The 16,453-nt window shown below is 41.5% G+C and overlaps 1 protein-coding gene across 26 annotated transcripts in view; it reads left to right on the plus strand.

The window, feature by feature from the left end:
* The window catches only part of enc (R3H domain containing protein encore), a 944,198-nt gene that overhangs the window by 412,777 nt on the left and 514,968 nt on the right, over nt 1-16,453 (plus strand). For all 26 annotated transcript variants that reach the window (XM_071685668.1, XM_071685684.1, XM_071685751.1 and 23 more), the window contains one exon: nt 13,948-14,086. In XM_071685668.1, coding sequence (XP_071541769.1) covers nt 13,948-14,086 — 139 coding nt within the window. The remainder of the gene's footprint in view (nt 1-13,947; nt 14,087-16,453) is intronic.

Consider the following 16,453-nt stretch of genomic DNA (forward strand, 5'->3'; position numbering starts at 1 on the left):
ACATGCCCTGGTTCAATCCATTGACAGTAAGTCGACCCCGGTATACTACATCGTTCCAATTCACTTTATTCCTTGCATGCCTTTCACCCTCCTGCATGTTCAGGCCCGATCACTCAAAATCTTTTTCACTCCATCTTTCCACCTCCAATTTGCTCTCCACTTCTCCTCATTCCCTCCACCTCTGACACATATATCCTCTTGGTCAATCTTTCCTCTCTCATTCTCTCCATATGACCAAACCATTTCAAAACTCCCTCTGCTCTCTCAACCACACTCTCTTTATTACCACACATCTCTCTCTCACCCTTTCATTACTTACTCGATCAAACCACCTCACACCACACATTGTCCTCAAACATCTCATTTCCAGCACATCCATCCTCCTGCGCACAACTCTATCCATAGCCCACGCCTCGCAACCATACAACATTGTTGGAACCACTATTCCTTCAAACATATTTATATATTTTTTTTTTTTTTTCAAACTATTCGCCATTTCCCGCATTAGCGAGGTAGCGTTAAGAACAGAGGACTAGGCCTTTGAGGGAATACCCTCACCTGGCCCAATTCTCTGTTCCTTCTTTTGGAAAATTAAAAAAAAAACGAGAGGGGAGGATTTCCAGCCCCTGCTCCCTCCCCATTTAGTTGCCTTCTACGACATGCAGGGAATACGTATATTTTTTTTTTTTTTTTTTTTTTCAAACTATTCGCCATTTCCCGCATTAGCGAGGTAGCGTTAAGAACAGAGGACTAGGCCTTTGAGGGAATACCCTCACCTGGCCCAATTCTCTGTTCCTTCTTTTGGAAAAAAAAAAAAAAATATATATATATATTATATATATATATATTTATATTAACACTCAGACGTAAACATATATACACAATTACATAATTCACACTTTCTGCCCTTATTCAATTCCCATCGCCACCTCGCCACACATGGAATAACAACCCCCTCCCCTTCATGTGTGTGAGGTAACGCTAGGAAAAACACCAAAGGCCCCATTCGTTCACACAGTCTCTAGGTGTCATGTAATAATGCACCGAAACCACAGCTCCCTTTCCACATCCAGGCCCCACGCACTTTGCATGGTTTACCCCAGACGCTTCACATGCCCTGGTTCAATCCATTGACAGTAAGTCGACCCCGGTATACTACATCGTTCCAATTCACTTTATTCCTTGCATGCCTTTCACCCTCCTGCATGTTCAGGCCCCGATCACTCAAAATCTTTTTCACTCCATCTTTCCACCTCCAATTTGGTCTCCCACTTCTCCTCGTTCCCTCCACCTCTGACACATATATCCTCTTGGTCAATCTTTCCCCACTCATTCTCTCCATGTGACCAAACCATTTCAAAACACCCTCTTCTGCTCTCTCAACCACACTCTTTTTATTTCCACACATCTCTCTCACCCTTACATTACTTACTCGATCAAACCACCACACACCACATATTGTCCTCAAACATCTCATTTCCAGCACATCCACCCTCCTGCGCACAACTCTATCCATAGCCCACGCCTCGCAACCATACAACATTGTTGGAACCACTATTCCTTCAAACATACCCATTTTTGCTTTTCGAGATAATGTTCTCAACTTCCAAACATTCTTCAAGGCTCCCAGAATTTTCGCCCCCTCCCCCACCCTGTGATTGACTTCCGCTTCCTTGGTTCCATCCGCTGCCAGATCCACTTCCAGATATCTAAAACACTTCACTTCCTCCAGCTTTTCTCCATTCAAACTTACCTCCCAATTGACTTGACCCTCAACCCTACTGTACCTAATAACCTTGCTCTTATTCACATTTAGTCTTAACTTTCTTCTTTCACACACTTTACCAAACTCAGTCACCAGCTTTTGCAGTTTCTTACATGAATCAGCCACCAGCGCCGTATCATCAGCGAACAACAACTGACTCACTTCCCAAGCTCTCTCATCCACAACAGACTGCTTACTTGCCCCTCTTTCCAAAACTCTTGCATTCACCTCCGTAACAACCCCATCCATAAACAAATTAAACAACCATGGAGACATCACACACCCCTGCCGCAAACCTACATTCACTGAGAACCAATCACTTTCCTCTCTTCCTACACGTACACATGCCTTACATCCTCGATAAAAACTTTTCACTGCTTCTAACAACTTGCCTCCCACACCATATATTCTTGATACTTCCACAGAGCATCTCTATCAACTCTATCATATGCCTTCTCCAGATCCATAAATGCTACATACAAATCCATTTGTTTTTCGAAGTATTTCTCGCATACATTCTTCTTTGATGAATGTATGATATATATATATATATATATATATATATATATATGATACAGCGCTGGTGGCTGAGTCATGTGAGAAACTGCAGAAGCTGGTGACTGAGTTTGGTAAAGTGTGTGAAAGAAGAAAGTTAAGAGTAAATTTGAATAAGAGCAAGGTAATTAGGTACAGTAGGGTTGAGGGTCAAGTCAATTGGGAGGTAAGTTTGAATGGAGAAAAACTGGAGGAAGTAAAGTGTTTTAGATATCTGGGAGTGGATCTGGCAGCGGATGGAACCATGGAAGCGGAAGTGAATCATAGGGTGGGGGAGGGGGCGAAAATTCTGGGAGCCTTGAAGAATGTGGGGAAGTTGAGAACATTATCTCGGAAAGCAAAAATGGGTATGTTTGAAGGAATAGTGGTTCCAACAATGTTATATGGTTGCGAGGCGTGGGCTATGGATAGAGTTGTGCGCAGGAGGGTGGATGTGCTGGAAATGAGATGTTTGAGGACAATATGTGGTGTGAGGTGGTTTGATCGAGTAAGTAATGTAAGGGTAAGAGAGATGCGTGGAAATAAAAAGAGCGTGGTTGAGAGAGCAGAAGAGGGTGTTTTGAAATGGTTTGGGCACATGGAGAGAATGAGTGAGGAAAGATTGACCAAGAGGATATATGTGTCGGAGGTGGAGGGAACGAGGAGAAGTGGGAGACCAAATTGGAGGTGGAAAGATGGAGTGAAAAAGATTTTGTGTGATCGGGGCCTGAACATGCAGGAGGGTGAAAGGAGGGCAAGGAATAGAGTGAACTGGAACGATGTGGTATACCGGGGTCGACGTGCTGCCAGTGGATTGAACCAGGGCATGTGACGCGTCTGGGGTAAACCATGGAAAGTTGTGTGGGGCCTGGATGTGGAAAGGGAGCTGTGGTTTCGGGCATTATTGCATGACAGCTAGAGACTGAGTGTGAACATATGGGGCCTTTGTTGTCTTTTCCTAGTGCTACCTTGCACACATGAGGGGGGAGGGGGATGGTATTCCATGTGTGGTGAGGTGGCGATGGGAATGAATAAAGGCAGACAGTGTGAATTGTGTGCATGGGTATATATGTATGTGTCTGTGTGTGTATATATATGTGTACATTGAGATGTATAGGTATGTATATTTGCGTGTGTGGACGTGTATGTATATACATTGTGTATGGTGGTGGGTTGGGCCATTTCTTTCGTCTGTTTCCTTGTGCTGCCTCGCAAACGCGGGAGACCGACAAAGCAAAATAAATAAATAATAATATATATATATATATATATATATATATATATGATTGTCGCGGGAGACAGCGACAAAGTATAAAAAAAAAAAAAATATATATATATATATATATATATATATTTTTTTTTCATACTATTCGCCATTTACCGCGTTAACAAGGTAGCGTTAAGAACATAGGACTTGACCTTTGAGGGAACATCCTCACCTGGCCCCTTTCCTTGTTCCTTCTTTTGGAAAATTAAAAAAAAACTGAGAGGGCAGGATTTCCAGCCCCCCCCGCTCCCTTCCCTTTTAGTCGCCTTCTACGACACGCAGGGAATACGTGGGAAGTATTCTTTCTCCCCTATATATGTATGTATATATATATATATATATATATATATATATATATATATCAATCTAGAGTTTACTTTCTTACACTCTATCACATACTCCTACCACTCCTGTTTCAGGAGTAGTGCTACTCCTTCCCTTGCTCTTGTCCTTTCACCAACCCCTGACTTCACTCCCAAGACATTCCCAAACCACTCTTTCCCTTTACCCTTGAGCTTAGTTTCTCTCAGACCCCGAACATCCAGAATACTTTCCTCAAACATACTACCTATCTCTCCTTTTTCCTCATCTTGGTTACATCCACACACATTTAGACTCCCCAATCTGAGCCTTCATGGAGGGTGAGCACTCCCTGCGTGACTCCTTCTTCTGTTTCCCCTTTTAGAATGTTGAAAATATAAGGAGGGGAGGGTTTCTAGCCCTCCGCTTCAAAAATGGGTATGTTTGAAGGAATAGTGGTTCTGACAATGTTATATGGTTGCGAGGCATGGGCTATAGATAGAGTTGTGCGAAGGAGGGTGGATGTGTTGGAAATGAGATGTTTGAGGACAATATGTGGTGTGAGGTGGTTTGATCAAGTAATGAAAGGGTAAGAGAGATGTGTGGTAATAAAAAGAGTGTGGTTGAGAGAGCAGAAGAGGGTGTTTTGAAATGCTTTGGTCACATGGAGAGAATGAGTGAGGAAAGATTGACAAAGAGGATATATGTGTCAGAGGTGGAGGGAACGAGGAGAAGTGGGAGACCAAATGGAGGTGGAAAGATGGAGTGAAAAAGATTTTGAGTGATCGGGGCCTGAACATGCAGGAGGGTGAAAGGCATGTAAGGAATAGAGTGAATTGGAACGATGTGGTATACCAGGGTCGATGTGCTGTCAGTGGATTGAAACAAGGCATGTGAAGCGTCTGGGGTAAACCATGGAAAGTGCTGTGGGTCCTGAATGTGGAAAGGGAGCTGTGGTTTTGGTGCAATATACATGACAGCTAGAAACTGAGTGTGAAGGAATGTGGCCTTTGTTGTCTTTTCCTAGTGCTACTTCGTGCACATGTGGGGGAGGGTGTTGTCATTTCATGGGTGGCGGGGTGGCGACGGGAATGAATAAAGGCAGACAGTATGAATTATGTACATGTGTATATATGTATATGTCTGTGTGTGTATATATATATATATATATATATATATATATATATATATATATTTTTTTTTTTTTTTTCATACTATTCGCCATTTCCCGCGATAGCGAGGTAGCGTTAAGAACAGAGGACTGGGCCTTTGAGGGAAAATCCTCACCTGGCCCTCTTCTCTGTTCCTTCTTTTGGAAAAAAAAAAAAAAAAAAAAAAAAAAAAAAAAAAAAAAAAAACGAGAGGGGAGGATTTCCAGCCCCCCGCTCCCTTCCCTTTTAGTCGCCTCCTACGACACGCAGGGAATACGTGGGAAGTATTCTTTCTCCTCTATCCCCAGGGATAATATATATATATATATATATATATATATATATATATATATATATATATATATATATATATAAATGTTGAGATATATATACCTGTGTATGTGGGTGGGTTGGGCCATACTTTCGTCTGTTTCCTTGCGCTACCTCGCTAACGCGGGAGACAGTAACAAAGTATAATGAATAAATTAATAGATACATACATATTTTATTTATATTTATTATACTTTGTTGCTGTCTTCTGCATTAGCGAGGTAGCGCAAGGAAACTGATGAATGAATGACCCAACCCACCCACATACACATGTATTTATGTACACATCCACACACGCACGTATACATACCTATACATCTCAACGTATACATATATATATATATATACACTCAGACGTAAACATATATACACAAGTACATAATTCACACTTTCTGCCCTTATTCATTCCCATCGCCACCCCACCACACATGAAAGTAACAACCCCTCCCCCCGCATGTATGCGAGGTAGCACTAGGAAAAGATAACAAAGGCCACATTCGTTCACACTCAGTCTATAGCTGTTATGCATAATGCACCGCCACAGCTCCCTTTCCACATCCAGGCCCCACAAAACTTTCCATGGCTTACCCCAGACGCTTCACATGCCCTGGTTCAATCCATTGATGGCACGTCGACCCTGGTGTACCACATCGTTCCAATTCACTCTAATCCTTGCATGCCTTTCACCCTCCTGTATGTTCAGGCCCTGATCACTCAAAATCTTTTTCACTCCATCTTTCCACCTCCAATTTGCTCTCCCACTTCTCCTCATTCCCTCCACCTCTGACACATATATCCTCTTGGTCAATCTTTCCTCTCTCATTCTCTCCATATGACCAAACCATTTCAAAACTCCCTCTGCTCTCTCAACCACACTCTCTTTATTACCACACATCTCTCTCTCACCCTTTCATTACTTACTCGATCAAACCACCTCACACCACATATTGTCCTCAGACATCTCATTTCCAGCACATCCACCCTCCTCCACACAACTCTATCTATAGACCACGCCTTGCAACCATATATCATTGTTGGAACCACTATTCCTTCAAACATATTTATATATTTTTTTTTTTTTAAACTATTCGCCATTTCCCGCGTTAGCGAGGTAGCGTCAAGAACAGAGGACTGGGCCTTTTTTGGAATATCCTCACCTGGCCCCCTCTGTTCCTTCTTTTGGAAAATTAAAGAAAAAATGAGAGGGGAGGATTTCCAGCCCTCCGCTCCCTCCCCTTTTAGTCGCCTTCTACGACACGCAGGGAATACGTGGGAAGTATTCTTAATCCCCTATCCCCAGGGATAGTTTATATATATATATATGTATATTTTCATATATTTGCCATTCCCACGCCAGGGATATAGCATTAAGAACAAAGGACTGAGCCTTAGTGAGAATATCCTTACTTTGCACCCCTCTCTGTTCCTTCTTTTGGAAAAGTAAAAACGGGACGGGAGGATTTCCGGCCACCCCCACTCCATCCCCTTTTAGTTACCTTCTACGATACACAGGGAATACATGGGAAGTTTTCTTTCTCCCCTATCCCCAGGTGTGCATGATGTCTCCATGGGTGTTTGAGTTGTTTATGGTTGGGGTTGTTAGGAAGGTGAAGGCATAAGTTTTGGAGAGAGGGGCAAGTATGCAGTCAGTTGTGGATGAGAGGGCTTGGGAAGTGAGCCAGTAGTTGTTTGCTGATGATACAGAGCTGGTGGCTATTTGGGGTGAGAAACTGCCGAAGTTGGTGACTGAGTTTGGTAAAGTGTGTGAAAGAAGAGAGCTGAGAGTAAATGTGATTACGAGCAAGGTTATAGCTTAAGTAGGGTTGAGGGACAAGTAAATTAGGAGGGAAGTTTGAATAGAGAAAAACTAGAGGAAGTGAAGTGTTTTAGATATCTGGGAGTGGATTTGGCAGCAGTTGGAACCATGGAAGTGGAAGTGAGTCACAGGGTGGGGGAGGGGGTGAAGGTTCTGGAAGCCATGAAGAATGTGTGGAAGGCGAGAAGTTTATCTTGGAGAGCAAAAATGGGTATGTTTGGAGGAATGGTGGTTCCAACAATGGTGTATGGTTTTGAGGCATGGGCTATAGACAGGGTTGTGCAGAGGAGGGTGGATGCGTTGGAGATGAGATATTTGAGGACAATATGTGGTGTTAGATGGTTTGATTGAGAAAGTAATGAAAGGGTAAGAGAGATTTGTTGTAATAAAAAGAGTGTGGTTGAGAGAGTAGAAGAGGATGTATTGAGATGGTTTGGTCACATGGAGAGAATGAGTGAGGAAAGCTTGACAAAGAGAGTATATATGTTGGAGTTGGAGGGAAATAGGAGAAGTGGGAGACCAAATTGGAGGTGGAAGGATGGAGTGAAAAAGATTTTGAGCGATTAGGACCTGAACATACAGGAGGGTGAAAGGCGTGCAAGGAATAGAGTGAATTGTAATGACGTGGTGTACGTGGGTCGACGTGCTGTCAGTGGATTGAACGAGGGCAGTTTGATGCGTCTGGGGTAACCCGTGGAAAGTTTTGTGGGGCCTGGATGTGGAAAGGGAGCTGTGATTTCAGTGCATTACACGTGACAACTAGAGACTGAGTGTGAACAAAAGTGGCCTTTGTCGTCTTTTCCTCGCACTACCTCACGTGCATGCGGGGGGAGGAGGGTGCTATTTCATGTGTGGCAGGGTAGCAGCGGGAATGGATGAAACAGCATGTATGAATTTGTACATGTGTATATATGTATATGTCTGTGTATGTATATGTATGTATACATTAAAATTTGTAAGTATGTATATGTGCATGTGTGGGTGTTTATGTACATACATGTGTATGTGGGTGGGTTGGGCCATTCTTTCGTCTGATTCCTTGTGCTACCTTGCAAATGCGGGAGACAGCAACAAAGTATAATAAAGAGACAAAAGAATAGCCCAACCCGCCCACATACACATGTATATACATAAACGCCCACACATGCACATATACATACATATACATTTCAGCGTATACATGCATATACATACACAGACATATACATATATACACATGTACATATTCATACTTACTGCCTTCATCCATTCCCGTCACCACCCTGCCACACATGAAATAGCATCCCCCACCCCATGCATGAGTGCGGTAGCGCTAGGAAAAGACAGAAAAGGGCACATTCATTTACACTCAGTCTCTGGCTGTCATGTGTAATGCACCAAAACCACAGCTCCCTTTCCATCCCCAGACGCTTCTCATGCTCTGGTTCAGTCCATTGACAGCACATCGACCCCAGTATACCACATCGTTCCAATTCACTCTATTCCTTGCATGCCTCTCACCCTCCTGTATGTTCAGGCCCCGATTGCTCAAAATCTTTTTTACTCCATCCTTCCACCTCCAATTTGGTCTCCCACTTCTTCTTCCCTTCACCTCTGACACATATATCCTCTTTGTCAATCTTTCCTCTCTCATTCTCTCCATATTTCCAAACCATATCAACATGCCCTCTTTTGCTCTCTCAATCGCACTCTTTTTATTTCCGCACATCTATCTTACCCTTTCATTACTTGATTAATCAAACCACTTTAGCTCTCTGAGATAATGTTCTTTCCTTCCACACATTCTTCATTGCCCCATCCCCCACTGTAGACTCACTTCTGCTTCCATGTTTCCATCCTTTGCTAAGTCCACTCTCAGATATCCAAAACACTTCACTTCCTCCAATTTTTCTCCAAGCAAACTTACATCCCAATTAACTTGTCCCTCTTCCCAACTGAACCTTATAACCTTGCTCTTATCCATATTTACTCTCAACTTTCTCCTTTCACACTCTTTTCCATACTCAGTCACCAACCTCTGCAGTTTCTCACCTGAATCAGCTACCAGAGCTGTATCATCGGCAAACAACAAATGACTCACTTCCCAAGCCCTGTCATCCACAACAGACTGCATACTTGCCCCTCTTTCCAAAACTCTTTCATATACATCCCTAACCACCCCATCCATATACAAATTAAACAATCATGGTGACATTACACACCCCTGCTGCAAACTGACAGTCAATGGGAACCTCTCACTCTCCTCTCTTCCTACTTGTACATATGCCTTACATCCTTGATAAAAACTTTTCACTGCTTCTAGCAACTTACCTCCCATGCCATGTACTCTTAAGACCTTCCACAAAGCATCTGTATCAACCTTATCATATGCCTTCTCCAGATCCATAAATGCTACAAACAAATCCATCTGTTTTTCTAAGTATTTCTCACATACATTATTCGAACCTGATCCACACATCCTCTACCCCTTCTGAAACAACACTGCTCTTCCCCAATTTGGTGCTCTGTACATGCCTTCACCCTCTCAATCAATACCCTCCCATATAATTTCCCAGGAATACTCAAGAGACTTATTCCTCTCTAGTTTGAATACTCTCCTTTATCCTTTTTGCCTTTGTATAATGGCACTATGCATGCATTCCGCCAATCCTCAGGCACCTCACCATGATCCATACATACATTGAATATCCTTACCAACCAATACTATCCAAATCCGCTGCCTTGCCGGATTTCATCTTCCACAAAGCTTTCACTACCTCTTCTCTCTTTACCAAACCATTCTCTGTGACTCTCACTTCGTATACCACCTTCACCAAAACACCCTATATCTACCACTCTATCATCAAACACATTCAACAAACCTTCAAAATGCTCACTCCATCTCCTCACTTCATCACTGCTTGTTATTTACTCCCCAGTTGTCCCTTTCGCCACACAGGAAATAGACCCCCCCATACAGCGAGGTAGCACCAAGAAAAGACAAAAAAGGGCCACATTCACTCACACTCAATCACTCACCCTAGCACTAGTTTGCCCTCTTTTTCACCTCTAGCACTTTTCTCTGAACCTCCTGCCACTTTCTTTTATACATCTCCCAGTCATTTGCACTACTTCCCTGCAAGCATTGTCCAGATGCCTCTCTTTTCTCTTGTACTAACAGCCTTAATTTTTCATCCCACCATTAACTACCTTTTCTAATCTGTCCACCTCCCACCTTTCTTATGCCACATGCCTCTTTTGTGCAAGCCATCATTGCTTCCTTGAATACATCCCATTCCTCACCCACTCCCCTCACGTTTTTGTCGCTCTCATCTTTTGCCATTCTACACTCAATCTCTCCTGGTACTTCCTCACACAAGTCTCCTTTCTAAGCTCACTTACTCTCACCACTCTCTTCTTCCTGACATTTTCTCTTCTTTTCTGGAAACCTCTACAAATCTTCACCCTCACCTCCACAAGTTAGTGATCAGACATCCCTCCAGCTGCCCCTCTCTGCACATTAACATCCAAAAGTATCTCCTTTACACACCTATCAATTAACATGTAATCCACTAATGCCCTTTGACCATCTCTCCTATTCGCGTACGTGTACTTATCTATATCTCTCTTTTTGAACCAGGTATTCCCAGTCACCAGTCCTTTTTCAGCACACAAATCCACTAGCTCTTCACCATATCCATTTACAACACTGAACACCCCATGTACACCAATTATACCCTCAGTTGCCACATTACTCACCTTCGCATTTAAATCCCATCACTATAACCCAGTCTCGTGCATCAGAGCTGTGAATGCACTCGCTCAGCTGCTCCCAAAACACTTGCCTCTCATGATACTTTTTCTCATGACCAGGTGCATAGGCACCAATAATCACCCATCTCTCTCCATCCACTTTCAGTTTTACCCATATCAATGTAGAATTTACTTTTTTACACTCTATTACATACTCCCACAACTCCCTCTTCCGGAGTAGTACTACTCCTTCCTTAGCTCTTGTCCTCTCACCAAACCCTGACTTTACTCCCAAGACTTTTCCAAACCACTCTTCCCCTATACCCTTGAGCTTTGTTTCACTTGGAGCCAAAACATCCAGGTTTCTTTTCTCAAACATAATACCTATCTCTCCTTTCTTCTCATCTTGGTTACTTCGAAACACACTTAGGCACCCCAATCTGAGCGTTTGAGGAGGATGAGCACTCCCCACTTGACTCCTTAATCTGTTTCCCCTTTTAGAAAGTTAAATACAAGGAGGGTGGGTTCCAGCCCCCTGCTTCCACCCCCTTTAGTCGCCTTCTGCGACGCATGGGGAATATGTGGGAAATTTTCTTTCTCCCCTATCCCCAAGAAATACTAATAATAAAAAGAGTGCACTACACAGTATAGATATTGGCACCTCAGTAATGCTTAGTGGAATAACTTGTGAAAATTCTGTTTTTTACTTGGGTATGTTGCTGTTTCTCCATTGGAGATGCTCCTGTCTCCATTGGAGGTGTTCCTGTCTCTATTGGAGATGCTCCTGTCTCCATCAAATGTATAGCAGAGGTAATTGGTATGGGAATGGAAGCATATATACCCACATCCTCTAAGCCTACCTCTTCTTCCACTCCATGGTTCAACTATTCCTTTTTTAAGGCCACTCAGGCGAGGGATCTGGCATATTTTCCTTGGAATAAACTCTCCTTCCTTCTTGTTTCTATCCAGCATGTAATCAGTGGAAGTATGTTATCCATAAGGCAAAGCATTCTTTTATCCAAAGGAAGTGTGACCTCTCCTCTTCATCCTCTGATATGTGTTTCTGGTCTTTGGCTTAAGGCATCTCTCAACTTTTGTGACACTACTTTTCTTTCACTTTCTGCTCTAACAGTACTATAGTTGTCTATCCCATTGACAAAGTAACTTTATCTAGTTCTTGTTTCTTCTCTAACTCTTCCTTGGATAACTAACATTCCTTCACCCCCCTAATGCTCCTTTTCATTAATCCTTTGCCCCTCCCTGTATTCTCTTTTAGTACTGCTCTCGGAACACAAGCAGTGCTTTTGGACCAGATGGCATCCATCCCCATATACTGAAATAGTGCACTTCTAAACTTGTCTTTTGCTTATGTTTAAAAACCAAAACTTTTTCTTCTTACAAACATGTATTTGTACCTCCCATCCCAAAGAAGGTTTACCATTGTAGCCCCTCTAATATATCATGTTGCTTTGACTTATGGCATTTCCAAAATCAGTGAATTGCTTCCACCATCTTGAATCTTTCAATCTTTTCATTGATCATCAGTATGGCTTACGTAGAAATCCACTGATTATAGCCTTACCTATCTTGCTAATGTATGGTCATCACTTCTGAAAGATCTTGGAGAATTATTTATGGTTGTCTTTTACAGGGTATGGCATTGGGGTTTTATCTCTAAGCTCCCCTCTTTACTTTGCTTCTTTCCTCCTTCATCTCTAGCTTCTTTTCTGGCCATTCTATTTCTATAGATATTTATGGACCAGCCTTTCCCCCTTCCTTGTCCATCATGGTTCTCTCCTTTCTCTTTCACTCTTTTTTTTATCAATGTTGTCATTTCCTTCAAGAGAAAAAATGCATTCATATGGTGATGGATCATTGTTACTGTTCTCCACTTCTTTCAGATCTATTCCGTTTCCTCTAACTTGATCTGTACCTTGTTCACAACACATTTTTCTCTGTAATCTTAGTCCTGGACACAGTATTGCAATGAGAAAGATAGAACTTGGTTTAGTTTGATGCCTTCAAAACAGATTATCTACTCATACTTTCTCTAAAACCCTTACAGCTTTCCTGTCTCTTTTGATGGATCTGTAATTCCATTACTTCATGCAGTGAACTTATTTGGTATTACTGTATCTAACTTACCATGAAAACCTCTCATTACACAAATAACTAAGTCTGCCTTGAAGAAACCAAGAGTCCTATTTAGATGTTGACTCTTCTGAACAGTTGCTTCAATTAAACAAAGGACTGATCCATCCATGTATAGAGTATTGATCTTACATCTTGGGTGGTTCTAGCTCCACATACATAAGAGACAGAGTTGAGTCTAAAGCAAACTTGTCAGCTTTTCCAGGCCCAACATCACAACTTGGCTACAGTGTTAGTTCACTTTTCTCTATAGGTATTACTTTGATTTTTGTTCCATAGATCTGGTTGCTATTGTACCACCACCATTAGCTAGACCGCATGATATTTGACAAGTTTTTGCATCACATGATTACTGAGTAGCCAATGGCGGTTCATGGGTGGCCAGTTTTGATAAGAAAACATCCCATACCTCTAAGATTTGGTACTCACTACTCCCTTCATGTCTTTATTAAGAGCTATAACCTGGTCTATTTTAAAAGACAGGTTTTCCTTGTTCCCAGAATTTTTGGAAAATAATTTTCGTTTGCTCTTCTTTCTCCCAGTCAGTAACTCAATATATTTTAATTAAGGCTGAGCATATATATGGACTTTAAAAGTTTGATAGCTGATAGTAGAAGCTGAATGTCAGGGGAAAAAAAGAGGCTTTACAAAGGTTAAATATGGAAATATGAAAAGAAAGAACATGTACAGTGTTTTGGCATTGAAGATCTGATATTGTTAGAATAATGCTTTACATAGTGAAGTAGGTCTTATTACAGCATCTATCATTTTCAAACCCTTTTTAGGTTTTTGTGTATAAAAAAATTCAGAAAATATTTGTGTCAGATTTTTTGACCTTTAAGTTTTCTTTGACTTGTTACTTGTAAGGACATTTTAAACAAAACTGAATTTTCTTCGCCAGATTCATCAATGGAGTACACAGATAGTAGTGGGGTAGACCTGCAACAATTTATCATCCAGACTTTGCACAAGAACCAAAAAGACCGCATGATGCTACTAAAAATTGAACATGAATTAGTTAGCCTTGTGAAGGACTCCAAGTAAGTCACTGCCACTCTGTTTTAAGGTAGAGGGAAAAACTTAAACATTCTTTTCAGCTATTGATGTGTATCATGTTTATCAGTTGTTATAGTAACTAGAATAGGACAATGCATAGTACAACAGGTAAAATCTAAGCTTATCTGGTGTTACAGATTTAGAGACATATTTACTCATGTAAGCCAGTCTGTCGTGTGAACAGTGAGATAAATCTTGGATATTAAAGGCATTAGGACCTTCTAGTTCTGCTAGTAGGTATGGTAGCATTATCTCTCCCAATTTGTTGCTACCCTCTCTTCTTTGATGGCAGTAGCTCAGTTATTTCATGCCTGCCTTGGAACGAGCAATTTACTATGGTGATTATGTCACTGACCCTCTCACACAAGGGGACTGTTCCATCTGGCACTCTAGAACTCTGTCAAGTCACTTATAGACTGGACATATTCCATGAGCCTAATATAGATCAGTATCCTTTTAGTTATTTGAGGGTTTGATGTACTGCAAGTACATTTTTTGTCAGATTTACTGGATATACATATTTGTATGTTATATCATTTTTTTAGAATGATCAATGTGACAGAGGCATACTTAACCCAGTTTTGGTCATCTTGAGTGAAAAGAAAAGGTATATGATAAAGAAAAATTAATCATAGCTTCTTTGGGTTTTGTAGAACTACTTTTTATAGGGAAGGGTAGAAGCTCATTGTATAGAGGAGGTTTCATAATGGTCAGTTGTTGTTTGGCAAGTCTCAGCTCAGAAACTACGGGAAGCTGCAGCTAGACATGTATCACAGGATATAGCCTTGATCGCAGGGACATGTATAGACAGCTCATAAGAGCAGTGACCAAGATAGTACCTACAGAAGGGAGAGGGCAGCAACATCTCAGATGATTGATAAACTGTTATCATGTTTACTGTGTTTCCTGTTGGTACACCTTCCATTGTTGTTTTTGGTCTTTTTCTCAGAATTTGTTTCTTCCTTTATGTATTTTCTTATACTTTAGGAGGCTTTTACCATTTGACTTACTGGGGCATAAACTTTAGGAGGCTTTTACCATTTGACTTACTGGGGCATAATACACCCCAGTAATTTTTTTCTATTCACTGCAGCTGGGGCATACTCATTAACAATTCATGAATTGGATGAATGTGTCTCATGACAAAATGTATAGTTGTTAATGTTTGGAGTGGCCATATTGTTAACAGATTGTATAGCCTAATTTCTTTTCTATACACTGGTTATTATATCTGGAGATATCTTGGTCAAGAGAAAGGTTCACGAAGTGAAAAAGAAGGTAAATGAGAGTTAGGGTGAGAGAGCATCATTAAATTTTAGGGAGAATAAAAAGATGTTTTGGAAGGAAGTAAATAAAGTGCATAAGACTAAAGAACAAATGGGAGCAGTGGTGAAGGGAACAAATGGGGAGGTAATAACAAGAAGTGGTGAAGTGAGAGGGGGATGGAGTGAGTATTTTGAAGGTTTGTTGAATGAGTTTTATGATAGAGTGGCAGATATAGGGTGTTTTGGTTGAGGAGGTGTTCGAAGTGAGAGGATCAGGGAGAATGATTTGGTAAACAGAGAAGAGGTAGTGAAAGCTTTGCAGAAGATGGAAGCCGGCAAGGCGGTGAATTTGGAGGGTATTGCAGTGGAAGTTATTAAAAAAGGGGGTGACTGTGTTGTTGACTGATTGGTGAGGATATTCAATGTATGTATGGTTCATGGTGAAGTGCCTGAGGATTGGCAGAATGCATGCATAGTGCCATTGTACAAAGGCAAAGGGGGTAAAGGTTAGTGTTCAAATTACAGAGGTCTAAGTTTGTTGAGTATTCCTGGGAAATTATATGGGAGGGTATTGATTTAAGGGGTCAAGGGATGTACAGAGCATCAGATTGGGGAAGAGCAGTGTGGTTTCAGAAGTAGTAGAGGATGTGTGGATCAGGTGTTTGCTTTGAAAAATATTTATTTATTTATTTTGCTTTGTCGCTGTCTCCCATGTTAGCAAGGTAGCGCAAAGAAACAGACGAAAGAATGGCCCAACCCACCCACATACACATATGTATATACATACACGTCCACACACGCAAATATACATACCTATACATCTCAACGTATACATATATATACACCCACAGACATATACATATATACACATGTACTTAATTCATACTGTCTGCCTTTATTCATTCCCATCACCACCTCGCCACACATGAAATAACAACCCCATCCCCCCTCCTGTGTGCGAGGTAGCGCTAGGAAAAGACACCAAAGGCCCCATTCGTTCACACTCAGTCTCTAGCTGTCATGTAATAATGCACCGAAACCACAGCTCCCTTTCCACATCCAGGACCTACAGAACTTTCCATAGTT

The sequence above is a fragment of the Panulirus ornatus genome, chromosome 3 (genome assembly GCF_036320965.1).
Source record: "Panulirus ornatus isolate Po-2019 chromosome 3, ASM3632096v1, whole genome shotgun sequence".
In the NCBI taxonomy this organism is placed as follows: Eukaryota; Metazoa; Arthropoda; class Malacostraca; order Decapoda; family Palinuridae; genus Panulirus; species Panulirus ornatus.